At 38.8% G+C, this 27,254-nt stretch overlaps 1 protein-coding gene across 5 annotated transcripts in view; it reads left to right on the top strand.

Moving 5' to 3' along the window:
- The window catches only part of LOC130912993 (mitochondrial import receptor subunit TOM70-like), an 87,967-nt gene extending 62,339 nt beyond the window's left edge, over window positions 1-25,628 (top strand). For 4 of the 5 annotated variants that reach the window (XM_057831222.1, XM_057831223.1, XM_057831221.1 and 1 more), the window contains 7 exons: window positions 566-700; window positions 4,350-4,457; window positions 4,528-4,650; window positions 4,716-4,813; window positions 5,034-5,174; window positions 9,927-10,064; window positions 23,581-25,628. In XM_057831222.1, the coding sequence (XP_057687205.1) occupies window positions 566-700; window positions 4,350-4,457; window positions 4,528-4,650; window positions 4,716-4,813; window positions 5,034-5,174; window positions 9,927-10,064; window positions 23,581-23,605 (768 nt within the window). In that variant the 3' untranslated portion in view covers window positions 23,606-25,628. The remainder of the gene's footprint in view (window positions 1-565; window positions 701-4,349; window positions 4,458-4,527; window positions 4,651-4,715; window positions 4,814-5,033; window positions 5,175-9,926; window positions 10,065-23,580) is intronic. The other variant, XM_057831220.1, reaches the window with a different exon arrangement.
- The last annotated feature ends 1,626 nt before the right edge of the window (window positions 25,629-27,254 follow it).

Here is a 27,254-nt window from a genome sequence, read left to right on the forward strand (position 1 = left end):
CTTCGTGACTGTGTCCCACTTGTTGTTGATTCTGGACAAAAAATTAAAATTTTATATCTTTATGTTTGAAGCCAGAAATGTGGCGAAAGGTTGCAAGGTTCAAGGGGGCCGAATACTTTTGCAAGGCACTGTAAATAATCCCAGTTTAAGCTTATATTCAAAGTATATGGATCGATAGCATGCACGCACTGTCCGTGCATGTCACACACACATACGGGCAGTTTGCCCCGACTCTTGGCTGTCTAGGCAATGTTGAAATATTGCTCACTTGGAGCAGAGAGAAAACTGAGCATTCTCAGGTTATCCTCAACCCATTTTTATTTTTTTTATGACTGTTGTGAAGTCCGACCCTTCCTAAAAAGCCGTGTTCAAGGCAAGCTAGGCGCTAATAAAGCACAGCTGCACTGTGAATGTAGCCTAACAATGAACGTAGCCTAAATCTACCCAAAACCCCAAGATCTAAGCATGGTGGCCTGCCAGGCTCATAAAGCACTGGGTAAAATCCTATTGAAAATGCTTTCTCATACACCTGCTCATTAATTTTCTTGTCCATGGTTGTCCGCAGCTGCGAGCCAATGCCCTCATCAAGCGTGGGAGCCTGTACAAGGAGCTTCACCAACCGTTGCTTTCCAAACAGGACTTCAACATGGCAGCAGAGATCGACAAACGCAATCCCGATGTATACCATCACAGGGGGCAGGTAGGAGCAAGCATAGGGTGACCATATTTTGATTTCCAAAAATATAAATAATAATTGAAATACTTGAATTTTACTCGAAAAGTTCACTCAAAGATGCCTTTATCATTTTAATATATTTCAAGTGTGCCTCCTCTGTCTGGATAGAAAAATTCAGTTTTACGAAGAAAAAAAAAATAAAGTATATGGCGGAAAACAAAGACAAGCAATTTCTGCTCTTGTACCCCTCTTTAAAATATACTGCTGTATTTTAAGCCAAAAGAACTGTTGTTTTTGATAGAACAATATGTCTATATGCTGCCATAGCAGATTCATGGCGCATTAAGTCCCCGAACTATTTTTAATTTGTCCGTTTTCCCCTGGAAACCTCCGTTTACAGATGTCGCTTTTGTTTCAACCTAGCCATAAAAAGAAGAAAAGTAATCGTATTTATTATTTGAAATGTCTGTCATTTTTAGCTTCGAATCATTAATTGATGTCTAATATTTAGTTTTAAAAAAAGACCTTAAAAAATTATTCACTCGCATATTTTAAACTTTTAAACAAATTACGTCACAATGAAAAAATTAGCATCTGTAAAAAAGTCAGGGACATCTACCTCATAACTATCGCTTGATTGTATTGTTTTCGTTACAGTTGCATTTTCCTAAACATTTTAGATGAGAAATAATCGATCCAAACAAACAAAAAAAATGAAGGAAAAAAAAAAAACTTTAAAAGGGTAAATATATGAAAACGAAAATCTCGAGCACTCCTTGATGTTTGCGATATCTGCATCGCGAACCTTTTTATATTACCATGTTTCACCCCTAAAATCTGCCAAAAATCCAACTGTGGCCATTCACAGCTACAGTGCCTTGCAAAAGTATTCAGCCCCCTTGAATCTTGCAACCTTTCGCCACATTTCAGGCTTCAAACATAAAGATATGAAATTTAATTTTTTTGTCAAGAATCAACAACAAGTGGGACACAATCGTGAAGTGGAACAACATTTATTGGATAATTTAAACTTTTTTAACAAATAAAAAAACTGAAAAGTGGGGCGTGCAATATTATTCGGCCCCTTTACTTTCAGTGCAGCAAACTGACTCCAGAAGTTCAGTGAGGATCTCTGAATGATCCAGTGTTGTCCTAAATGACCGATGAATCCACCTGTGTGTAATCAAGTCTCCGTATAAATGCACCTGCTCTGTGATAGTCTCAGGGTTCTGTTTAAAGTGCAGAGAGCATTATGAAAACCAAGGAACACACCAGGCAGGTCCGAGATACTGTTGTGGAGAAGTTTAAAGCCGGATTTGGATACAAAAAGATTTCCCAAGCTTTAAACATCTCAAGGAGCACTGTGCAAGCCATCATATTGAAATGGAAGGAGCATCAGACCACTGCAAATCTACCAAGACCCGGCCGTCATTCCAAACTTTCTTCTCAAACAAGGATAAAACTCATCAGAGATGCAGCCAAGAGGCCCATGATCACTCTGGATGAACTGCAGAGATCTACAGCTGAGGTGGGAGAGTCTGTCCATAGGACAACAATCAGTCGTACACTGCACAAAACTGGCCTTTATGGAAGAGTGGCAAGAAGAAAGCCATTTCTCAAAGATATCCATAAAAAGTCTTGTTTAAAGTTTGCCACAAACCACCTGGGAGACACACCAAACATGGGGAAGAAGGTGCTCTGGTCAGATGAAACCAAAATTGAACTTTTTGGCCACAATGCAAAACGATATGTTTGGCGTAAAAGCAACACAGCTCATCACCCTGAACACACCATCCCCACTGTCAAACATAGTGGTGGCAGCATCATGGTTTGGGCCTGCTTTTCTGCAGCAGGGACAGGGAAGATGGTTAAAATTGACGGGAAGATGGATGCAGCCAAATACAGGAACATTCTGGAAGAAAACCTGTTGGTATCTGCACAAGACCTGAGACTGGGACGGAGATTTATCTTCCAATAGGACAATGATCCAAAACATAAAGCCAAATCTACAATGGAATGGTTCAAAAATAAACCTATCCAGGTGTTAGAATGGCCAAGTCAAAGTCCAGACCTGAATCCAATGGAGAATCTGTGGAAAGAGCTGAAGACTGCTGTTCACAAACACTCTCCATCCAACATCACTGAGCTCGAGCTGTTTTGCAAGGAAGAATGGGCAAGAATGTCAGTCTCTCGATGTGCAAAACTGATAGAAACATACCCCAAGCGACTTGCAGCTGTAATTGGAGCAAAAGGTGGCGCTACAAAGTATTAACGCAAGGGGGCCGAATAATATTGCACGCCCCACTTTTCAGTTTTTTATTTGTTAAAAAAGTTTAAATTATCCAATAAATTTTGTTCCACTTCACGATTGTGTCCCACTTGTTGTTGATTCTTGACAAAAAAATTAAAATTTTATATCTTTATGTTTGAAGCCTGAAATGTGGCGAAAGGTTGCAAGGTTCAAGGGGGCCAAATACTTTTCCAAGGCACTGAATGTATATTATAAAGCAGAGTTCATGTAGATCCACTTCAGTGGAACGAAATCCATTTTCTAAGCCCTTTTTCCATGGTGCCAATAGAGCCTACAGAGACAAAATTGTAGACCTGCACCAGGCTTGGAAGACTGAATCTGCAATAGGTAAAACGCTTGGTGTAATGAAATCAACTGTGGGAGCAATCATTAGAAAATGGAAGACATACAAGACCACTGATAATCTCCCTCGATCTGGGGCTCCATGCAAGATCTCACCCCGTGGCGTCAAGATGATAACAAGAACGGTGAGCAAAAATCCCTGAACCACACGTGGGGACGTAGTGAATGACCAAAGAGAGCTGGGACCACAGTAGCAAAGGCTACTATCAGTAACACAATGCGCCGCCAGGGACTCAAATCCTTCACTGCCATATGTGTACCCCTGCGGAAGCCAGTACACTCCAGGCCCGTCTGCGGTTCGCTAGAGAGCATTTGGATGATCCAGAAGAGGACTGGGAGAATGTGTTATGGTCAGATGAAACCAAACCAAACTTTTTGGTAGAAACACAGGTTTCGTGTTTGGAGGAAAAGAATACTGAATTGCATCCGAAGAACACCATACCCACTGTGAAGCATGGGGGTGGAAACATCATGCTTTGGGGCTGTTTTTCTGCAAAGGGACCAGGACGACTGATCTGTGTAAAGGAAAAAATGAATGGTGCCATATATTGAGAGATTTTGAGTGAAAATATCCTTCCATCAGCAAGGCCACTGAAGATGAGACATGGCTGGGTCCCAAACAGACAGCCAGGGCAACAAAGGAGTGGCTTCATAAGAAGCATTTCAAGGTCCTGGAGTGGCCTAGCCAGTCTCCAGATCTCAACCCCATAGAAAATCTGTGGAGGGAGCTAAAAAGAAGAAGTACTCCTTCTCCCGCCCCTACTAGTAGGAGCCACGTCAACGCAGGCAAGTGCTGCCCCCCAGCGGCCGGAAGGATTTTTTTCAAATTGGTCCCGTGAAAAATCATAAAAACCGGAAATTTTCATGAATTTATAAAACCTGGCCGGATGGTAAAAAAAGGATATAAAAAGAGGACTTGTCTGGGCAAAAGAGGATGTTTGGGCACCCTAAGCAAGCAGCTTTCCATACAGCTGGAAATCTCTCCAAAAGGTGACATACTGCGGTTCTATTTACTCTCAGCTTAAGATGCTGCTGTACCAGGTGGACGAAGCTGTAAGAGACTTTGACAAATCCATCCTGCTCAGATCTGACTTTGCTCTCACCCAGGCGCAGAGTTCCTTTGCTGTGGTGAGTTTTACTGACCATCCAACACGTTTGTTGAATATTTTGGGTTAAAAGCGACAACTGTGTTATTCAGTACACACAAGCATACACCGGGAACTACCCATCCAAGTCACGATTCCGGATAGTCATGAAGGGATTCGAGAAGGTTATAGAAAGGTTTCCCACGTGTGCTGAGGGCTACGCACTATACGCTCAGGTAGGAATGTGTATTCATTCTTACTGTGACATCTAAACTTTAACATTCTCAGTTGTCTTTCCCAGGCTTTAACCATGGAGAAACAGTTCGGAAAGGCAGACAAGATGTACGACAAGTGTATTGAAGTGGAACCAGACAACGCCACCCATTATGTTCACAAAGGGTAAGGGTGACGCTCTTAAGCAGTTGCAGAGGTTTGGATTAAGTACCACACATGCACATAACGAGACCTTATAATGCCAAGCAATAACCTGAATAGAGATTTTTGCCTTCGCTTTTACTTTGTAACTTGAATGAGTGAAGTGTCAGCTGAAAAGATGTTTTGGGATTTTTAAAAGGGCGTTAAACGTACGCGCTACTTCTTGATCCCTGTTTTGATGCAGATTATTACAGCTCCAGTGGAAACGAAACCTGGACTGGACAAGTATGTCTGAATTGGGCCTGGACCTCATCAGCAAAGCCATCGAAATTGACAACAAATGTGTCTTTGCTTACAAAGCAATGGGATTAATCGAACTTCTAAGGTAAGGACAGAACTGTCTGGATGGATTTTTACCTCCAACCTTCAGTGAAACCTATGGAAAGGGGTTCTGTATGCACGTTTGTTTATCTGTATGTTTGTGTTCAAGATAACTGAAGGATAAAGAAAGATATTAAACTTGCAGGATGTCTCATAATAAGAAACGAAAAAAGTGATTACATTTTGGAGTAATGAGGTCAAGGGTCACAATGGTTAGAAAAGGAATTTTGCGATAACCTAGAATGAAGAAGGGAATGATCAATCTTCCAGGTTACGTTTGTAACATGAAACTGAAGCCGTAATTACATAGTGGGGTAATGAGAATTGGTCTGCTTTAGGGCTGTCAAAATTATCGCGTTAACGGGCGGTACTTAATTTTTTTAAATTACTGTATTTTTCGGACTATAAATCGCGGTTTTTTTCATATTTTGGCTGGGGGTGCGACTTATACTCAGGAGCGACTTATGTGTGGAATTATTAACACATTATGATATCATTTCACATGTTATTTTGGTGTTTTGCAGTGACACTGATGGTTTTGTAAAGTTGTTAGCATGTTCTTATGCTATAGTTATCTGAATAACTCTTTATAGCTATGGCCACGTTCGCGTTCTGCCTTTGGCAATGTATGTTCAATTGTATTATTGACTTTTTTATCTTGAAAAGGATGCATTTAGTTTGTGGCGCTTTCACGCCCACGTGAGGGCGCACTCGCACTTGTTTACGTGACACGCCAGAAGAAGACGGACAGCTATGTAGCTCTGAGTGGGCGAGTTAGTTAGAGAGAATAGACGGATGCGAACCTACTTTCATTGTTTATGCTTTTAAATCATCTCTACAGAGGCAACGCCTGCGTGTACCATCTTTTCTGTTGTTGTTGTGTGTTTTCCACCCGCGATCGGACACTTAGAGCCAGTTGTGTGGTTGTTTGAACGATGTGCTAATGATAGCGAACGCATGCTAACCTGTTACTTATTACTAATAGTACCTAATTATCATTTATTTACGTTGATGCGAATCTGTTTTCTATCGAGGACCAAATTGATTCAGCAAATTATACGGACGTCCAGCATTGTCTTTTGGGAGTTCGCTGTATAGCCAGGACAGGCCGTAGCGTAGGACAGTATATTCACATTTCGTTGTTCATGCACTGTACACTGTACATTTATTTAGCATGTTGTTCTCTATTGTATTTTTATATTAAATTGCCTTTCAAGATGACATGTCTGTTCTATGTGTTGGATTTTAACAATAAATTTCCCCAAAAAATTCGACTTATACTCCGGTGCGACTTGTATGTTTTTTTTCTCTTCGTTGGGCATTTTATGGCTGGATCGACTTATACTCAGGAGCGACTTGTAGTCCGAAAAATACGGTAATCACGTTAAAATATTTGACGCAATTAACGCACATCCCCCGCTCAAACAGATTAAAATGACAGCAGTGTCATGTCTACTTGTTACTTGTGTTTTTTTGTTTTGTTGCCCTCTGCTGGCGCTTGGGTGCAACTGATTTTATGGGTTTCAGCACAATGAGCATTGTGTAATTATTGACGTCAACAATGGCGAGCTACTAGTTTATTTTTTGATTGAAAATTTTACAAATTTTATTAAAACGAAAACATTAAGAGGGGTATTAATATAAAATTTCTATAACTTGTACTAACATTTATCTTTTAAGAACTACAAGTCTTTCTATCCATGGATCTCTTTAACAGAATGTTAAATGTTAATGCCATCTTGCTGATTTATTGTTAAAATAAATACAGTACTTATTAGAGGTGTGCAAAATTTCCGATTCTTAGATTATTCGCGATTCGGCCGTGGAAGATTCGAGAACGATTCACAAACATCCAAATTCCGATTATTGAAATATGCGAAGTAAAGCGGAAGTACACAACACTCAGCGCGCCGCGCGGTCTTCGGGACGGAACGGAGCGAGAGTAGCTAAACATCATGCTTCCCATTACCCGGCCCCTCGGGTAATGCCAATGCTCAACTCATGGCTCTAGCTCAACTCATGCAACGAGATAAAAAAACACAACATACCTGACTGCTGCCGAAAAGCTGCTACAAGTACATGCATATAGTGTTACGGTGGATATCATTTATATAGGACCAGATGCAATATAGATTTGGTCGTTTTAGCAGCACATCTACAAAAAGCTAGATGCGGATGTTATAAACGGCCGCCATCTTAAAGCAGTACACTTCCCTGCAAGGCTGTTGTAGCGAACCTTCCAAGCAAACCTAATTAACTTTTTATCTAAAACACTCCTAAATCGGTAAAATATTGACTTGAATCTATCTTTAAAATAGTTTTAAAACTTTCACATGTCGAAAGTAGACAAAAGGGAAATTATGGAATAACGGGAGCAATTTGAACAAATTTAACGGTTGATTCACAACATTAAATTAATTGAATGTAGTTTAAAGCTGCTGATACAGAATGGGGACTGGAGTTTTTTATTTAATGTTATTTTTGTATATTTGTTTACTGCTATATGTTAACTTGATACTGAAATAGTAGTGTGGTTTAGCCTGAGAGTATTTTTGAACAATTTTGAAACTAATGTACAAAACATTAACAAAAAAACAAAAAAAAGAGAATAATAAAAGGAGGGGGGTGCATCAATAATCGTTTTATAATCGAATCGGAGCCTCTGAATCGTAATCGTAATCGAATCGTTAGGTGCCCAGAGATTCCCAGCTCTAGTACTTATGTACTGTATGTTGAATGTATATATCCGTCTTGTGTCTTATCTTTCCATTCCAACAAAAATTTACAGGAAAATATGACATATTTTATACATGGTTTGAATTGCGATCAATTGCGATTAATTAATTTTTAAGCTGTGATTAACTCGATTAAAAATTTGAATCGTTTGACAGCCCTAGTCTGCTTATGTTGGGGGTCAGCAACCCCCGGCTCTAGAGCCGCATGCAGCTCTTTAGCACTGCCCTAGTGGCTCTCTTTAGCTTTTTCAAAAATTCTTGAAAATGGAGAAAGATGGGAGAGGTCATCAGTAAACGACACTGCAAATCTGTGTCCATCTATAGAAATGGGATCTATAGGTCCTGCCAGATCTGTATGCACTAAGCCAAACACCTCTGTTGCTCTTGCATCCGGCTCTCTGTTTCTGGTTTGCACAAACTTCCCTTGAATACACACTTCACATGGTCATACAGGTTTTTCACATTTCCCTTTGATTACCATACCATCAAACACTTTTGTCAACTTTTGCACATCACTAATTGCAATGGCCGAGAATCTCGTGCCATGTTTGCAAATCAAAACAACCTTTGCACTTGTCATTACCCTCGTCTGCTGTAGATAGGTAGTAAAGATTGCTCTGCACATTGATAGGGAATACAGTACCATCACTCCAGAGGTTGCGCAAGACTTTTTCGTTGTCTGTCATTTTGACTGACAGGGTCATAAAAATCCGGTCATAATCTATTTTTACCCGTCACTTAAATTTTTTAAATGATGATAATGACATTGTGGTGACCCTTTGTTTGGCATAATTCACCTTCCGTACTTGTGTGTCCAGTTGGCCGAGCGCGTTACCGGCTACGACAGTCACGTGACAGAGACACTTAAGAGCCGCGGGCGGTCCCCTCACTATCCACTCGCTCTCGCTATATGATTGGCCGAAGAGTCGAAATGCTCTCCCGTGAAATGCCTGTTTAAAAATGACTCATAAAAAGTAGGGCTGTCAAAATTATCGCGTTAACGCGCGGTAATTAATTTTTTAAATTAATCACGTTAAAATATTTGACGCAATTAACGCACATGTCCCGCTCAGAAAGTATTCTGCCTTTTGGTAAGTTTTACAGCAAGGCTTTTTATGCTGTCCAACAGCGAACTCTTGTGGTCGCTTTGCGACATGGTTTATTGTTTTCTTACCAGTTCATTATGGCTGCACGACGTTTCGGGCTGATAATGTTGTGCTTATATGATCCTTGGACAAGATTTGTCCGTAAGTATGGTTGTTGTAAAGAATGTACGTATTATGTTAGTAAGCGAAATGTTATATTTTTTGTATGAGACGCTTTTTGTTTATGTTTAGTGAACCTGTATAGCGTGCTAAGCTAACGTTGTTGCTAATGCAATGCTTGTGTACTTTTATTTTGTAGTTTTACGACAGTCTAAAGAGGACAATGATTTGAGGCCATTTTATTAATAAATCAGATGAAAAAGGAAGAAGAATTATTAAGGCGTCGTTCACTAGCTGTCTAGCTTTGGAAAAAGTAGACGCTTCGGAGTGAGGACAGCATAGACAGATTTAAATGACAGTAGAGTGAAATGCCCACTACAGTCCTTATGTACCTACCGTGTGTTGAATGTATATATCCATCTTGTGTCTTATCTTTCCATTCCAACAATTTATTTTACAGAATATATATATATAATTTACAGAAAAATACGGCATATTTTATAGACTGTTTAAATTGCGATTAATTACGATTAATTAATTTTTAAGCTGTAATTAACTCGATTAAAAAAATTAATCGTTTGAGAGCCCTAGTAAAAAGTTGATTTTTAGAGCAGATCTATTGTGGGGGGGTAGACACAGCCACTAGTGCACATTCATTTTCAAATGTTAACAGCATACAAATAACATAACAGGCATGTTCATCCATAAACTGCCCGAACGGGTTGATTGTCTGATCCTAGTGCACATAAAATACAAATTGTCTTATGACCCACGTTATGTTGACATGTATTAACTAAGCATAACTTCCTTTTTTAGGAGTAATCACGACAAGGCAATCGAAATGTCCAACAAGGCTATAAACTTGGCTAAATCGGAGAATGAGCTGGGCACCTTTTACACACAGCGCGAAGAAGCGTACGCCCACAGAGCGGTATTCAGGAAGTACGGCATCAGGTAACTCCTCCGCCAAACTGAGGGATGGTTATTCTCCAATCGTCACTGTGTTAAGCTTTGCATCCATTTGTTCAAGCAAGCTAAAAAAATTCCGTTATAATGTGAAAAAAATAAGCGCCCTTATGGAAATATATGGAGGAAAACCCAGACAAGACTGAAAAAGCGGTTTCTGCTCTTGCACCCCTCTATAAAATAAACTGCTGTATTTCAAGCCAAAAGAACTGTTGTGTTTGATAGAACAATATGTCTATATGCTGCCATAGCAGATTCATGGCGCATTAAGCCCCCAAACTATATTTAATTTGCCCATTTTATTTACCCTGGAAACCCCGGTTTGAAGACGTCGCGCAACCGCTTTTGTTTCAACCCAGCCATAAAAAGAAGGTAAGTCATTATACAGTGCCTTGCAAAAGTATTGGGCCCCTTGAACCTTGGAACCTTTCGCCACATTTCAGGCTTCAAACATGAAGATATAAAATTTTAATTTTTTGTGAAGAATTAACAACAAGTGGGACACAATCGTGAAGTGGAACAAAATTTATTGGATAATTTAAACTTTTTTAACAAATAAAAAACTGAAAAGTGGGGCGTGCAATATTATTCGGCCCCCTTGCGTTAATACTTTGTAGCGCCACCTTTTGCTCCAATTACAGCTGCAAGTCGCTTGTAGCGCCACCTTTTGCTCCAATTACAGCTGCAAGTCGCTTGGGGTATGTTTCTATCAGTTTTGCACATCGAGAGACTGACATTCTTGCCCATTCTTCCTTGCAAAACAGCTCCAGCTCAGTGAGGTTGGATGGAGAGTGTTTGTGAACAGCAGTCTTCAGCTCTTTCCACAGATTCTCCATTGGATTCAGGTCTGGAATTTGACTTGGCCATCCTAACACCTGGATACGTTTATTTTTGAACCATTCCATTGTAGATTTGGCTTTATGTTTTGGATCATTGTCCTGTTGGAAGATAATCTCCGTCCCAGTCTCAAGTCATGTGCAGATACCAACAGGTTTTCTTCCAGAATGTTCCTGTATTTGGCTGCATCCATCTTCCCGTCAATTTTAACCATCTTCCCTGTCCCTGCTGAAGAAAAGCAGGCCCAAACCATGATGCTGGCACCACCATGTTTGACAGTGGGGATGGTGTGTTCAGGGTGATGAGCTGTGTTGCTTTTACGCCAAACATATCGTTTTGCATTGTGGCCAAAAAGTTCAATTTTGGTTTCATCTGACCAGAGCACCTTCTTCCACATGTTTGGTGTGTCTCCCAGGTGGCTTTTGGCAAACTTTAAACGAGACTTTTTATGGATATCTTTGAGAAATGGCTTTCTTCTTGCCACTCTTCCATAAAGGCCAGATTTGTGCAGTGTACGACTGATTGTTGTCCTATGGACAGACTCTCCCACCTCAGCTGTAGATCTCTGCAGTTCACCCAGAGTGATCATGGGCCTCTTGGCTGCATCTCTGATCAGTTTTCTCCTTGTTTGAGAAGAAAGTTTGGAAGGACGGCCGGGTCTTGGTAGATTTGCAGTGGTCTGATGCTCCTTCCATTTCAATATGATGGCTTGCACAGTGCTCCTTGAGATGTTTAAAGCTTGGGAAATCTTTTTGTATCCAAATCCGGCTTTAAACGTCTCCACAACAGTATCTCGGACCTGCCTGGTGTGTTCCTTGGTTTTCATAATGCTCTCTGCACTTTAAACAGAACCCTGAGACTATCACAGAGCAGGTGCATTTATACGGAGACTTGATTACACACAGGTGGATTCCATTTATCATCATCGGTCATTTAGGACAACATTGGATCATTCAGAGATCCTCACTGAACTTCTTGAGTGAGTTTGCTGCACTGAAAGTAAAGGGGCCGAATAATATTGCACGCCCCACTTTTCAGTTTTTTATTTCTTAAAAAAATTTAAATTATCCAATAAATGTTGTTCCACTTCACGATTGTGTCCAACTTGTTGTTGATTCTTGACAAAAGAATAAAATTTCATATCTTTATGTTTGAAGCCTGAAATGTGGCGAAACGTTGCAAGATTCAAGGGGGCCGAATACTTTTGCAAGGCACTGTATTTCTTCATCAAAATATCTGTCATTTTTACACAAATTACGTCACAATGAAAAAAATTATGGAGGTAGATGTGTCTTTATTGTTCAATCTAGAGCTGAAACGAATACTCGAGCAACTCGAGTAACTCGAGTTTAAAAACTGATCCGAGTAATTTTATTCACCTCGAGTAATCGTTTATTTTGACAGCTCTAAGCATCACGTTTTGCTCGGACTACTACTTTTAATGCGGGACAACGCGCTGATGTCACGTGCGTAGAGGAAGAAGCAAAAAAAAAAAAAAAATTTACTGCAACCAACAGCCGCTACAAACGATGCCGACGTTTCTAAATACTAGCCCGCACGATGCTACCTTGGTAGGTAGCGTCTCATAGTCATCATGTTGAACTAGATGCTAAATGACAGACTTGGCCGCATCTGGGCAGCGTTAGTAAACAGCCGCCATCTTAAAGCAGTAGAGCGCTAAGCGCTAATAAAGAGCGCTAAGCGCTATTAAATAAAGATTAACGTTACTTATGACCATTGTCGATGCGTGGCTAATGTGTTTTACATACAGGCTTTAACATAACATAGCGTTATGGAGTGATGAGGGTGTAAAATAAAAACTCAATAATGCTAACTATCAATTTTAGCTCAGTAGTCATTGCTGGATAAAACCCCAAGTAGCACTGGTCCCTAATGTGCTCCAATACAGCCTGTATCATACATTTATTTTGAACACTGCAAAAACTCAAAATCCTATCAGGACTTACAGTTTAGACTAACTTAAAACTTAACTAGAACTTAAAAATGGCTTGACACAATAGAAATTCAATTGAAACACGTTGGAAAACTTCAAGTGATGTGTGTTATCAAGCGTAACGACATTTTTAGGTATATATTTTTTTAATAAGATATAAAGGTTTTTTGAGTGAAAGCAGTGAATTAGTTTTTTTTTAATTCTAGGTACATCTGAGATGCAATTGTCGGATGTTTTCAACAATCTACATCGAAAATTAAGACATTGATTGACTGAAAATGGTTCAAGATTAGATGAAATGTCTTGTTTTCTCATGTATATTTTTAATTGCTCTTCACCTAAAAATATATTTGTTTTATCCGATTACTCGATTAATCGATAGAATTTCCAGTCGATTACTCGATTACTAAAATATTAGGGCTGCAGCTATCGAATTCAATCAAAAAAAACGTTGCTTCAATCAAATAAAAAGTTGCCTCAATCAAAATATATAGTTTCAATCGAAGAAACAGTCACTTCAATCAAAAAAAATGTGTTTGAATGCAAAAATAAATATGAAACTCAAAAAAATATATTTGAAAACTATTTTTCTTTGAATTTTTTTTTGTTGTTGTTTAAGTCGGGTTTTTTTTTTTTTTTTTTTGATTGAAACATTTTGATTGAAGTCATGTAATTTTGCATTTGGACCACATTTTGGCTAGGACATTTGTGTCTTCATTATTCAATCAAAAAATAAGTTGCTTCAAACAAAATATATATATTTTTTTTTTTTTCCAAAAGAAAAATCACTTCAATCAAAAATTTTTTAAAATTCAATCATAGAAAAAAAGGTTTGAATGTGAAAAAATATTTGAGACTCAGAAATTCGCATTTGAACACTTTATTTTTCATTCAAACTTTTTTCTGTGATTTAAGCAATCCTTTTTGTGTTTGAGCCATATTAGGGGTAGGACATTTGTGTCTAAATCATTCAATTGCAATAAAAGTTGCTTTAATCTAAAAACTATTTTTAATCAAAGAAAAAAAACATTTGCAAAAATATATATTTTTTGAAAATATAATTTTTAATTTGAAATATATATGTTTTTTATTGAAGTGTCACTTTTTTTGGAAAGCAAAAAGTTATAAACTTTTTTTTGTAAAGTGGAAAAAGTTTTGAACGCTCTTTTTTTTTTTTTTAAAGTGGAAAAAGTTTTGAAGGCACTTTTTTAAATTGAATCATTTTGACACAAAGATTCAACTTCAACGCTAGTTCTGGTGTGTTTGAGTGGCAGGTGACTACGCCAATGGCATAAAAGTATGAAGCAAGCATAATGGCCACCAGTAGTGACGGGATCTGTCGTTCACTTGAGTAAACGAATCCATTCCGGTTCGTTCAGTAGAAAGATTCGTTCAAACAAATCGTTCGACGAATCGTTCGCGATTGCATTTCGATTTAGGACACGATGAAACATTTTCCTTTCGTGGGTGGAGTGGGGGTTTTGGGGTCGGGGGCGCACGGACTGTCTTTAGCATGTTCTTGATCACATATACAATGCTGCTCCTACCAACCAACGCAGCATGCTTGCTGTCACGAAAATAAAAATAAATCGAAAGTTTAATTTCTAAATATGGAACGACCAACACATCATATTTACCTCTCGCTCTGTTGTATTTTTGTTTTTATGCTCATCACTATTATTTTTGGTCACTATTGTTAAAACTATAAGTGTAAATAGCTAGTTGTCAAATGTGCTGCTCTGAAATAAAAACAATACTACATTTTGATATTTGACAGTTTAATTGCACATCAGTATTAAGATGATCGTATTGAATTTTTTCACTGGTATTAATAAAATAATCCGGTCAGCTCCCCTGTCGTCCCCGCATCTCAGATCGTCAAATGCTGACGAGAAATAATTGTTTGCTCTTTACAATGTCGCCTTTCTACTCTCATTAGTCTGTTGAGAAGAATGTAGACATATTGCGACATCTCCCGTGTCCGCGTGCGTTGTGTTTGGGCGCTTGAGCAGCACATGATGGACGGATTGACATAATTTGTCAAACCAACCAACACCCGACCCGCGCTGACACGAAAAAAAAAATAAAACACTCGGGAAAAAATTGACATGTATATACAATTTCATTGCAAATCAGTATTATGGAGATCGTATTGAATTTTTGCACTGGTATTAATAAATGAAATAATCCGGTCTGCTCCCCTGTCGTCCCCGCATCTCAGATCGTCAAATGCTGACGAGAAATAATTGTTTGCTCTTTACGATGTCGCCTATCTACTCTCATTAGTCTATTAAGAAAAAGATAGACATATTGCGACATCTCCCGTGTCCGTGTGCGTTGTTTTTGGGCGCTTGAGTAGCACATGATGGACGGATTGACATAATTTGTCAAACCAACCTACACCCGACACGCTCTGACACGAAAAAAAAACAAAAACACTCGGAAAAAATTGACATGTATATAGTTTCATTGCAAATCAGTATTATGGTGATCATACTAAATATTCTTTTTTTCTGTGCACATATGAGGTAAATATCGCTGCCATGAAGCCTCCATACAGGACTGTCTCAGATAATTAGAATATTGTGATAAAGTTCTTTACTTTCTGTAATGCAATTAAAAAAACAAAAATGTCATACATTCTGGATTCATTACACATCAACTGAACTATTTCAAGCCTTTTATTATTTGAATATTGCTGAATTTGGCTTACAGCTTAAGAAAACTCAAAAATCCTATCTCAAAATATTAGAATATCATGAAAAAGTATACAAGTAGGCTATTCAACTAATCACCTGAATCATCTAATTAACTCGAAACACCTGCGAGGGTTTCCTGAGCCTTAAAAACACTCAGCTTGGTTCAGTAAACTAAATCACAAGTATGGGGAAGACTGCTGTCCAGAGGACCATCATTGATACCCTCCATCAGGAGGGTAAGACACAAAAAGAAATTTCTCAAAGAGCAGGCTGTTCACAGAGTGCAGTTTCAAAGCATATCCACAAAAAGTCTGTTGGAAGGGAAAAATGTGGCCGGAAACGCTGCACAACCAAGAGAGATGACCGCAGCCTTAACAAAATTGTGAAGAAGAGCCGCTTCCAGAATTTGGGGGAGCTTCAAAGACAGTGGGCTGAAGCTGGAGTCCAGGTATCAAAAGCCACAGTTCACAGACGTGTCCGGGAAATGGGCTACAATAGCCGTATTCCCATGGTCAAGCCACTTCTGAACTCAAGACAACGGAAGAAGCGTCTGACTTGGGCTATGGAGAAGAAGCACTGGACAGTTGCAGAGTGGTCCAAAGTCCTCTTTTCAGACGAAAGCAAGTTTTGCATTTCATTTGGAAGTCAAGGCGCCAGAGTCTGGAGAAAGGCTGGAGAGGAGCAAAATCCAAGTTGCTTGAAATCCAGTGTGAAGTTCCCACAGTCAGCAATGGTTTGGGGAGCCATGTCAGCTGCTGGTGTTGGTCCACTGTGTTTCATCAAGTCCAGAGTAAATGCAACTGTGTACCAAGAGATTTTAGAGCACTACATGCTTCCATTTGCTGAAAAGCTCTATGGAGATGAGGATTTCATTTTCCAGCATGATCTGGCACCTGCCCACAGTGCCAAAACCACCGGTAACTGGTGCACTGACCATGGCATCACTGTCCTTGATTGGCCTGCTAATTCCCCTGACCTGAACCCCATCGAGAATTTGTGGGGTATAGTTAAGAAGAAGATGAAAGACACCAGACCTACAAATGCAAATGAGCTGAAGGCCGCTATCGAAGCATCCTGGGCATCAATAACACCTCAGCAATGCCACAGGCTGATTGCCTCCATGCCACGCCGGATTGATGCAGTAATCCGTGCAAAAGGATTCCCAACCAAGTACTGAGTGCATCAATGGACATTTTCAAATGTTTGATTTAGTTTTGCTGTTATTCAATTATTTTTTTACTTGGTCTGAGGAAGTATTCTAATTTTTTGATATAGGATTTTTGAGGTTTCTTAAGCTGTAAGCCAAAATTAGCAATATTCAAATAATAAAAGGCTTGAAATAGTTCAGTTGATGTGTAATGAATCCAGAATGTATGACATTTTTGTTTTTTTAATTGCATTACAGAGAGTAAAGAACTTTATCACAATATTCTAATTTCCTGAGACAGTCCTGTATAGTGACAGTTCTCTGCCGTCACGCGACCGCAGCTCAGCTTTTGCTTGCCTCGTTGCTACCCGTGTTTTAAATTACTGTAATTTTGATAGTATGTCGTCATAGATAGTCCCGAGTCTGTAAAGAAAAGTAATACACTAAACCATGCTCGCTAGATTTGTGTGGTGTTTTTGTCTGTTTGAGCAGCATTTGATAGGCTCCACGTTAACAAATATGTGACAAAGTCCTTTCCTTTCATTTTTTAATTCGTTCACCACATAGTCATTACTGAAAAGTCAAGTTAGCAGCAAGCTAGGTCAGGAACCGGAGGACCGAATCACTGAACGGGAAGTGACAAAACTCAGTCTTGCCCCTCCTGCCTGCACGCTAGCTGCTTATTGGCCACACGTGGAAGTGAGTGACAGACGCCCTGATTCTGTTTCCGCTCCCTCCCCTGCCCGCGATGAGGCTGGCGTCTGATTGGTCGTGTGTGATGTCAGAAGACGCTGCCGCTTGCTCAAGGCCCTCCCACGCAGCGAACAAGCACCAACTTCATAGAACGAATCAGTGCAGATGGTGATTAGTTCGGTCTCGTTCACCCAAACAATTCGTTCAAAAAGAACGAATCGTTCGCGACCGATACGACACTAGCCAGCAGGGCTCCATCCAGCCATCGGAGTCTGCTGGAGTCCAAGCCGAATATAGGGCACCAGTACGGGGGGGTGACATCGGCATCTCACCGGAGTCCGGTGCACTAGCCTGCCCAGTAAGCGAGTGGACTACTGGCGAGTCGCTGGCGTCCACGCCGGGAGCCCCGTCGCTTCAGCTTTGAGTGTCGTGTCATTTGCGGGCCGTCCACTCGACTGCCGGCCTCCGCGCCTGAGGGGTGATATCGGGGTCCGACCAGTGTGCCGCGACAGGGCAATGTACTGTCACGGGTACACCGGTGAAAAATAGTTTTCAAATATATTTTCAAATATATTTTTTTTTAGTTTCATATTTATTTTTGCATTCAAACACATTTTTTTTGACTGAAGTGACTGTTTCTTCGATTGAAAATATATATTTTGATTGAAGCAACTTTTTATTTGATTGAAGCAACTTTTTTTTCTTGATCGAATAATAAGGACACAAATCTACCTCCATAAAAAATGGTGTCTGTAAATAAGTTACGGATATCTACCTCATAACTATGGCTTAATTTTTTTTTTGTCAATGTCGCATTTCAAAAATGTCGCAAACGAAAAAATGGAAAAAAATCTATTAGCGACACCACAAGCAATGACGAAAAGTGCTTTTTACGGCGTGTAATGTTGTTAGCTGTTTAGCGAACGTACTTCCCGTGAACATTTTAAAATAAAAGCATGTCACATTTGTCATATAAATAACGATTTCTGGAGTTAATCCCACATACTTCAGAATGAATACAATAATATGTAAATACTAGTGCTGTCAAGCGATTAAAACATTTGATCGCGATTAATCGTACAAATGTCATAGTTAACTCGCGATTAATCGCACATTGATCACAACTTTTTGTCTATTATAAATGTCTCTTGAATTATTTTAATACTCTTATCAACATGGAAAAGTGTATAGGCTTGCTTTGCACATTTTTTTTTAAAAACAATATGTAGTGTTATATTTCGCAGTACCATTCTACCTTTGAGCAGTCATTCACATTTCAAGCAATATCTCACACAAGTTCAGACACGTACGTGCAATAATATAAAGAAGCTCTTCAGTGTTGTTAGTCACATAGAACTCACTCACTCACTCACTCACTCACTCACTCACTCACTCACTCACTCACTCACTCACTCACAGATAGCCCACACTGCACTCAAAAAAAATGGGGTGTTGAACTGACATTAAAAAATTATGGAAAGAATTTGCACCTGATAATATTGCTTCAGCATTAAGCAATTGTATCCTTTTAACATAAGGCACACATGTCTCGGCAACATTAGGCACTTATGTTGCGCGAACATAACGCACTCTTGTTGAGCCAACATAAGGCACTCATGTTCACCCCAAAATACATCTTGAACCGACATTAAAGAAATAAATAATTTGCACCTGATTAAATTGCTTTCCTCCAGTATTAAGCAATTGTGTTCTTATAACATAAAGCACACATGTTGAACCAACATAAGGCACTACTAGGACTGTCAAATTTATCGCGTTAACGGGCGGTAATTAATTTTTTTAATTACTCACGTTAAAATTAGGGCTGTCAAAATTATCGTGTTAACGGGCGTTAATTAATTTTTTTAATTAATCTCGTTAAAATATTTGACGCAATTAACGCTCCCGCTGGCATATTGCCTCAAACATTACAATGAGGCCGTTTATGGACATTAAGAGTGAAGAGAATGCCACCGGCCGCTTGGGGGCAGCGCCGTTCCATTCTCATGTTATGTCTTCTAAACGTGGGAGAATTAGTAGTTGTGAGACGTTTATGCTGTATAGACCCTACTCACGTGACGTCACAGCCACGCCCCCGCGCCACGTTGTCCGTATACTCGTCATGTTAATGCATTAGCGCTTCGTAAATTCCTCCTATTATGGCGTGTTTTTCTGCTCGTTAACATTAATAATAAAAACGGTGAAGTCGTGTGTGGCGGTCGGTTGCAAAAACAGAGAAGATAGACAGAGAGACTTGGAAGTTTTACCGTATTCCGAGAGACCCGAAGAGGAGACCGAGATTGACTGCTGCAATTCGACGAGAAAACTGGGCTCCAAACGACTACCACAGATTATGTAGTAGTCATTTTATATCTGGTAAGATGCATTTAATATATATTTAGAGGGTTTTGGGCTGACAACCACAATTAAGATCATTGCTAGGCTAATCGCCGACAACATACACTCAGACGTTGTGAATAAACTACCTGAAAATATATAATTATAAGGGGATAATCAGACAGTTGTCATACAATTAATTTACAATTTCACTATTGAGGTCAAAAGCCAAAAAATAAATTCAACTAGGGACAATCTGGAGTAGCTCTATCGCACTTCATATTTATTACGTAATATAAATGTATGTAGTGAGAGTGCTATCGCTAAACCATATAAACATTAAAAGCCCTAGCTCCATTGACAAATGACATGAAATACATTAGACTTGACAGTGGATGTTAGCAAGAACAAAAGATTTTGAATTGAAAATTTCGTAACTCACCTTCCGAGCACAAGATTCCTGCCGAATTTTCGTGTACGAGGACCTGTTTCACCCAACCAGCAACGGTAGCATTTATAAGCCTCCAAGCTCTTAAAGTTTTTCAAACTTTCGTGAGAATAGGCTGATTTTGTGTGGACAAGATAGTTGTAAATATCAGGGTCAGGCAGAGACGGCGAAGGCAGCGGGTCAAAAAACATCGATTTAGGCATCAAATACGGATCTGGCGAATGGATAAACTGAAGCTTTTCCACGTAACGCCGTTTATGCAACGCATCCAATGAGTTTACAGCGTCAGATAACACCGGGGCTTCCATGAATTGCTCTATAACTTGCTCGACTAATTGAAAACAATGAGAATAGGTCTAAAAAATAGGTACAATATGGCGGCCGGAAACAGCGACACGCCCATTTTGTGACGTAGGTGAGTAGGGTCTATTCACAATGCAATGCAAATTGCTATTTGTGCTCCACACATATTTCGGTAAGTTTTCTTTCTTTTAGTGGCAATTATGTGTCTTTTGTTTTATTTTGGGTAAGATATGTACAGATACAGTGGTGAGAACAAGTATTTGATACACTGCCAATGGGTTTTGGCAGTGTATCAAATACTTGTTCTCCCCCACTGTATATGTTACCACCATTAAAATGAACAGTATTAAGCACATCTTTTGTTTTAGAGTCTGTTGTGTTGCTTGTTTAGAAAGAAGCGGCTATATGAAGCATTTGATTACTTTTTTAATGAACTGGTAGCAGTAAGCACATAGCATCACATCACATAGCATCCTAGCCAGATGCGTATGGAGGACCAGGAGTGCAAAAATTCAATAAATAAATACAGAATTAAATAAATAATTAAAAGTGTCATTGAAATGCTTTTATTTCAATATTTATTTATTTCAATATTCAATTTTTATTTATTTATTTCAATTTTTATTTTATTTCGATTTATATTTATTTTAATTTATATTTATTTCGATTCATATTTATTTATTTCAATTTTTATTTATTTATTTCAATTTATATTTATATATTTCAAAATTTATTTGGATTTTTATTTATTTATTTCAATTGTTATTCTTTTATTTCAACTTTTATTTATTTATTTCAATTTTTATTTATTTATTTCATTTTATATTTATTTATTTCAAAATGTATTTCAATTTTATTTAATTATATCAATTTTTATTCATTTATTTCCATTTTTATTTATTTATTTCAATTTTTTTTTATTAATTTTAATTTTTATTTATTTCATCATTTATTTATTTATTTCAACATTTAATTATTTCACTTTTTATTTATTTCATTCTTGCACTCTTGTTCCCCGTGTGGCCGCATGAAATAATTTAAATAATAATGAGAAATAAATATAAATTGAAATAGATAAATATAAATTGAAAAAATATAAATATAATACTATAATATAAATATTGAAATAAATGAATACATATTGAAGTAAAAGCATTTTAATGACACTTTTAATTATTTATTTAATTGTGTATTTAATGAATTTTTGCACTCCTGGTCTTCCATAGATGCGCTCATCTCTTCTTCTGCGCATTATACGTACACACTCCGACAGCGCCATTCACTGGCCTAACTGGTACTGTTACAACATAAACGTGTCTGTGAACACAACAGAATCGGTTTCACAAATAAGGAAACGTTATTATTTTGCCTCATCTACATCAAATTATAATCAATAGACAAATTTATACTAATGCTTGGTCGTAGCCCCCAGCTAAGGTGCATGTATGGCAAAAGAATATGTGTAAATGTTTTCTCCGTGAGCTTTTGAAAAGTAAACATCTTTGTGAAAGTGCACTCTTGTGGAAAGAAACCTCATCAAATTGAAGTTCACAGACTGATATTTATATACGTACAAAAATAGCCCTGTGAGAAGTTCTTATAATTTAAAAAATCTTCGTGAAGTAGAAGAACTTTAATATAAACTATGCAAGTTTTTTGACCCTGCCTCTTTTTTTTTCCTTTTTTTGTACCCCGCCTCTTAAAAGAATCGGAATCCTGAATCGTTTGGAACAGGAATCAAAACGTGGAATCAGAACCGGAACCGTTCAATTTCAAACGATGCCAACCCTATTCAATATGTACTGATATCAGTTCCAAATTGAACATTAAAACCACTTAGCCAAATGTGGAATGTAATAAGGGGGCTTGATTGATAAACAGTGTTGTAAATAACGGCGTTACAATATAACGGCGTTACTAACGGCGTTATTTTTTTCAGTAGTGGGTAATCTAATTAATTACTTTTCTCATCTTGGCAACGCCGTTGCCGTTACTGAGCACGGAAAGGCATGCGTTACCATGCGTTATTGTATTGGTCGAAAAGTCTGAGGGAGACGGACTCACCGAGACGACAGAGCAGGAGTGGGGAGGAGGCAAGAAAGTTGTGACGCCGAGCAAACGCGATGCTAGGTAGCTCTAATAATACATGTTGTAGCCGATAGCCTACAAACTACGCACGCATGTTATGGTAGATATGGTAGACATGGTAGATATCACATATACTGTATATAAATATAACTAGATGCAAAATGACGGACACGGCACTAGATGCGTTAGTAAACAGCCGCCATCTTAAAGCAGTAGACTTTTTAGGACGGCTCTGTTGTAGAGAACCTTCCTAGCGAACCTAAGTAACTTTTTATCTAAAATACTTCTAAATCGGCAAAATCTTGACTTGAATCTATCTTTAAATGATGAAACAGTTTTAAAACTTTCATATGCCGAAAGTAGAGAGAAGGGAACTAATGCAATATTGGGAGCAATTTTAACAACTTTTAACAGTTGATTCAGGGTAAAGGGTAAATTAGGGTAAAGAATTGGGCTCGGGCCAATCGTACCTAAAATCTTCACAAAAAACGGCCTGTTATTTTTTATTTTTTATTTTTTATTTTTTTTTTTTTTGAGGAAAAAAAAAGTAATCACCAATTACTTTGCCAAGTAACTAATTTCTCTTACATTTAGGTAATTGAGTTACTAACGCAATTACTTTTTGGGAGAAGTAATTTGTAACTATAATCAATTACTTTTTTTCAGTAAGATTAACAACACTGTTGATAAATAATAAGCCTGTACGTGAGAAGCAGTTAACTTTTTTTTCTTTTTTATTATATATTGAATTACCTGTTTTTTCATTTTCAACATTTTGTGCAGCATGTACACTTTGTCATGTAAATGCAACGCCTGTGCTGTTTGAATAAGAGAAAAACCTTTGTTATCAGGCTGACCCAAATGCCTCCTTTTTGCAGCACATACATGACTAAAATCTCTGGTAGTTTTATTTGAGGTTTTTTTTGTTTCTAATTTCAAAAATCATTCCCTGAGCCTGTCTTTTTTCTCTCTCTTTCACTCTCTCTCTCATTTGACAGACTGGCAGATAGGGTGTCATTTTAAGAATGGAAACGTTTCAAGACAGCCACGTCGATTTCGACTGACAAATTCCTCTGACATTCTTCATCGATACATATGGTGACCAAAGTAAAATAGAACTTAAATCTGAATAAAGTTATGATTCCTGGAAAGAGATGTGGTGCTTTTCTTTTCTTTACTGTATCAGGTTGTTTTTCAGTGGAATGTACTTGATATAAAATGTTTTTCAATCCTGTGTGAAACAACTAGTGTGATGGTTCAAATGACTAATAGTGTACTTTATCACTACCAATTTAGTTCAGTTAAAGTGATCCTCTAACTTAAATACATGTAGGCTCTAATAAACCACAATTGTTCTCTTGTACTAAAATATGTTGTTAGAAACACATAAAATGTTAAATCAGTGGCAATATTTTATAATATTTAGTCCATATTTTGACCGTTAGTTGGCGCCATGGTTTGCAGGCTCGCAGTGATGACGTCATTGGTATCTTTCGTGTTCAACAATTGCTTATTGCTGCCTAAACTCGCGAAGTAAAATGCCACGATGTGCTGCTTTTGGATGCAATTTCCAGTCAAATGGAAACAAGGGGAGTGAAGTGAGTGGTCAAGGTGGAATTATTATTTTTAGTGAATAAATGTGCATAAGTGGAAGCTTCTCCCCCTTTTTGGTCCCTGTATGCACGTATCCTACCCACCACGCGTTACAACTGGCGCCCGAACATTTTTCCTGGATCCTCAGTCAAGTAAGCGATCCGTCTATTTTCTGGTTCCGACGGTCCCACCGCGTCTGCAATATTGGTTTCGGATCTGTCCATTTTTTTGATTCGTCCGTCCCACAGCGGCTTTTCGGATCAGTCTATTTTGTGGAATCGACGGCCTAATCGCGGCTGCGACATTGCCAAGGTATCGGTCTAATTCCTGGATCTTCGAGTGAATAAAAAACGCGGATTTGAATTACTATTGCTATCTTATTTGTTGACAATTCTTCGTGGGAGGTTTCCCCAAATCATACTAAATAATTAAAGCACTATGGCACGCTACAGTGACGACAGCAATATAACCCCATAGAGACGTGGACCTTACAACAATGTTTCGAGTTCGTCAGGGAACGCGTGTTTGCGTACTGCTGAGCTCCCGAGTGAAGAGTGGTCAAGGTGGAAATATTATTTTTTGTGAATAAATGTGCATAAGTGGAAGCTTCTCCCCTTTTTGGTACTTTTATACATGTATCCCAGCTACCACGCGTTACAATCTACAAGACATGGATTACACAAGGTGTGCTCTTTGGCCTGTACTGTAAGCACACGACAGCTCTGGATGCTAACAATCTACATAATTATATTGGGATAAGTTTGAAAACGCAATACGCTTACCTTGAATATCTGCTAATAAAACCGGACAGCATACACTCTCGCTCCCAACCGGAGTTCCCAACAAACAGCACTCGCATCACCAGTTTTGCCCAACTTTTGTCTTATCAGGTATTTGCTGCATGCATTTTTCCCTGAAGCTCGTCTTGTGAACGACCGACAGTGCTGTCCTGCTCTTCACTTTTCAGATCTGGTTCAAATAGGAAGGGTAGAACTGACGACTTGTTGGGAAAGCTAACGAGTGACACGCTGGAATTTCGGCAACCGGACCAGTGACGTCACGCACTGCGACGTAACAAGAATAGTGACCTATCACTTAAAGGGTATGTAGCGGCAAAGGGGGTGTGAGACATCAATAGAACCATTATGTGTCAAGATAACAAATATTGATAAAGTTAACAAAAAAATCAATCACATTAATGAGCAATTATCGAAAATAGATCGAAAATGACGAACATTCCCGAAAGTGTTCCGGAAACAGCCGAATGGGGCGGGGACGTCACGACAAGTGATTGACAGTCGAGGCGGAGACAGGTGCCATTGTTTTTTAACGACGAGAGAGTAGCGTTGGGGTTTGTTTGACGAAAACATCACAAAAATGGTTCAAAACTGTGGAAAGAGCTGAAGACTGCTGTTCACAACAAGTGGGACACAATCGTGAAGTGGAACAACATTTATTGGATAGTTTAAACTTTTTTAACAAATAAAAAACTGAAAAGTGGGGCGTGCAATATTATTCGGCCCCTTTACTTTCAGTGCAGCAAACTCACTCCAGAAGTTCAGTGAGGATCTCTGAATGATCCAATGTTGTCCTAAATGACCGATGATGATAAATAGAATCCACCTGTGTGTAATCAAGTCTCCGTATAAATGCACCTGCTCTGTGATAGTCTCAGGGTTCTGTTTAAAGTGCAGAGAGCATTATGAAAACCAAGGAACAAACCAGGCAGGTCCGAGATACTCCGGGATACTGTTGTGGAGAAGTTTAAAGCCGGATTTGGATACAAAAAGATTTCCCAAGCTTTAAACATCTCAAGGAGCACTGTTCAAGCCATCATATTGAAATGGAAGGAGCATCAGACCACTGCAAATCTACCAAGACCCGGCCGCCCTTCCAAACTTTCTTCTCAAACAAGGAGAAAACTGATCAGAGATGCAGCCAAGAGGCCAATGATCACTCTGGATGAATTGCAGAGATATACAGCTGAGGTGGGAGAGTCTGTCCATAGGACAACAATCAGTCGTACACTGCACAAATCTGGCCTTTATGGAAGAGTGGCAAGAAGAAAGCCATTTCTCAAAGATATCCATAAAAAGTCTTGTTTAAAGTTTGCCACAAGCCACCTGGGAGACACACCAAACATGTGGAAGAAGGTGCTCTGGTCAGGTGAAACCAAAATTGAACTTTTTGGCCACAATGCAAAACGATATGTTTGGCGTAAAAGCAGTACAGCTCATCACCCTGAACACACCATCCCCACTGTCAAACATGGTGGTGGCAGCATCATGGTTTAGGCCTGCTTTTCTTCAGCAGGGACAGGGAAGATGGTTAAAATTGACAGGAAGATGGATGCAGCCAAATACAGGAACATTCTGGAAGAAAACCTGTTGGTATCTGCACAAGACCTGAGACTGGGACGGAGATTTATCTTCCAACAGGACAATGATCCAAAACATAAAGCCAAATCTACAATGGAATGGTTCAAAAATAAACGTATCCAGGTGTTAGAATGGCCAAGGCAAAGTCCAGACCTGAATCCAATCAAGAATCTGTGGAAAGAGCTGAAGACTGCTGTTCACAAACACTCTCCATCCAACATCACTGAGCTCGAGCTGTTTTGCAAGGAAGAAAGGGCAAGAATGTCAGTCTCTCGATGTGCAAAACTGATAGAAACATACCCCAAGCGACTTGCAGCTGTAATTGGAGCAAAAGGTGGCGCTACAAAGTATTAACGCAAGGGGGCCGAATAACATTGCACGCCCCACTTTTCAGTTATTTATTTGTTAAAAAAGTTTAAATTATCCAATAAATTTTGTTCCACTTCACGATTGTGTCCCACTTGTTGTTGATTCTTGACAAAAAATTAAAATGTTATATTTTTATGTTTGAAGCCTGAAATGTGGCGAAAGGTTGCAAGGTTCAAGGGGGCCGAATACTTTTGCAAGGCACTGTATGTTTGTGATGTAAATAGTTTTTTAGCACCATTGGATAACATTGAGAGTCCAACTGAATATAAAAGGGCTTTTTTCACCGCCACAAAAGCTTTGGGAGCAAAATTTTATAAGGGTGCAAAATTTGA

Source organism: Corythoichthys intestinalis, chromosome 3 (assembly GCF_030265065.1).
Source record: "Corythoichthys intestinalis isolate RoL2023-P3 chromosome 3, ASM3026506v1, whole genome shotgun sequence".
NCBI lineage: Eukaryota > Metazoa > Chordata > Actinopteri > Syngnathiformes > Syngnathidae > Corythoichthys > Corythoichthys intestinalis.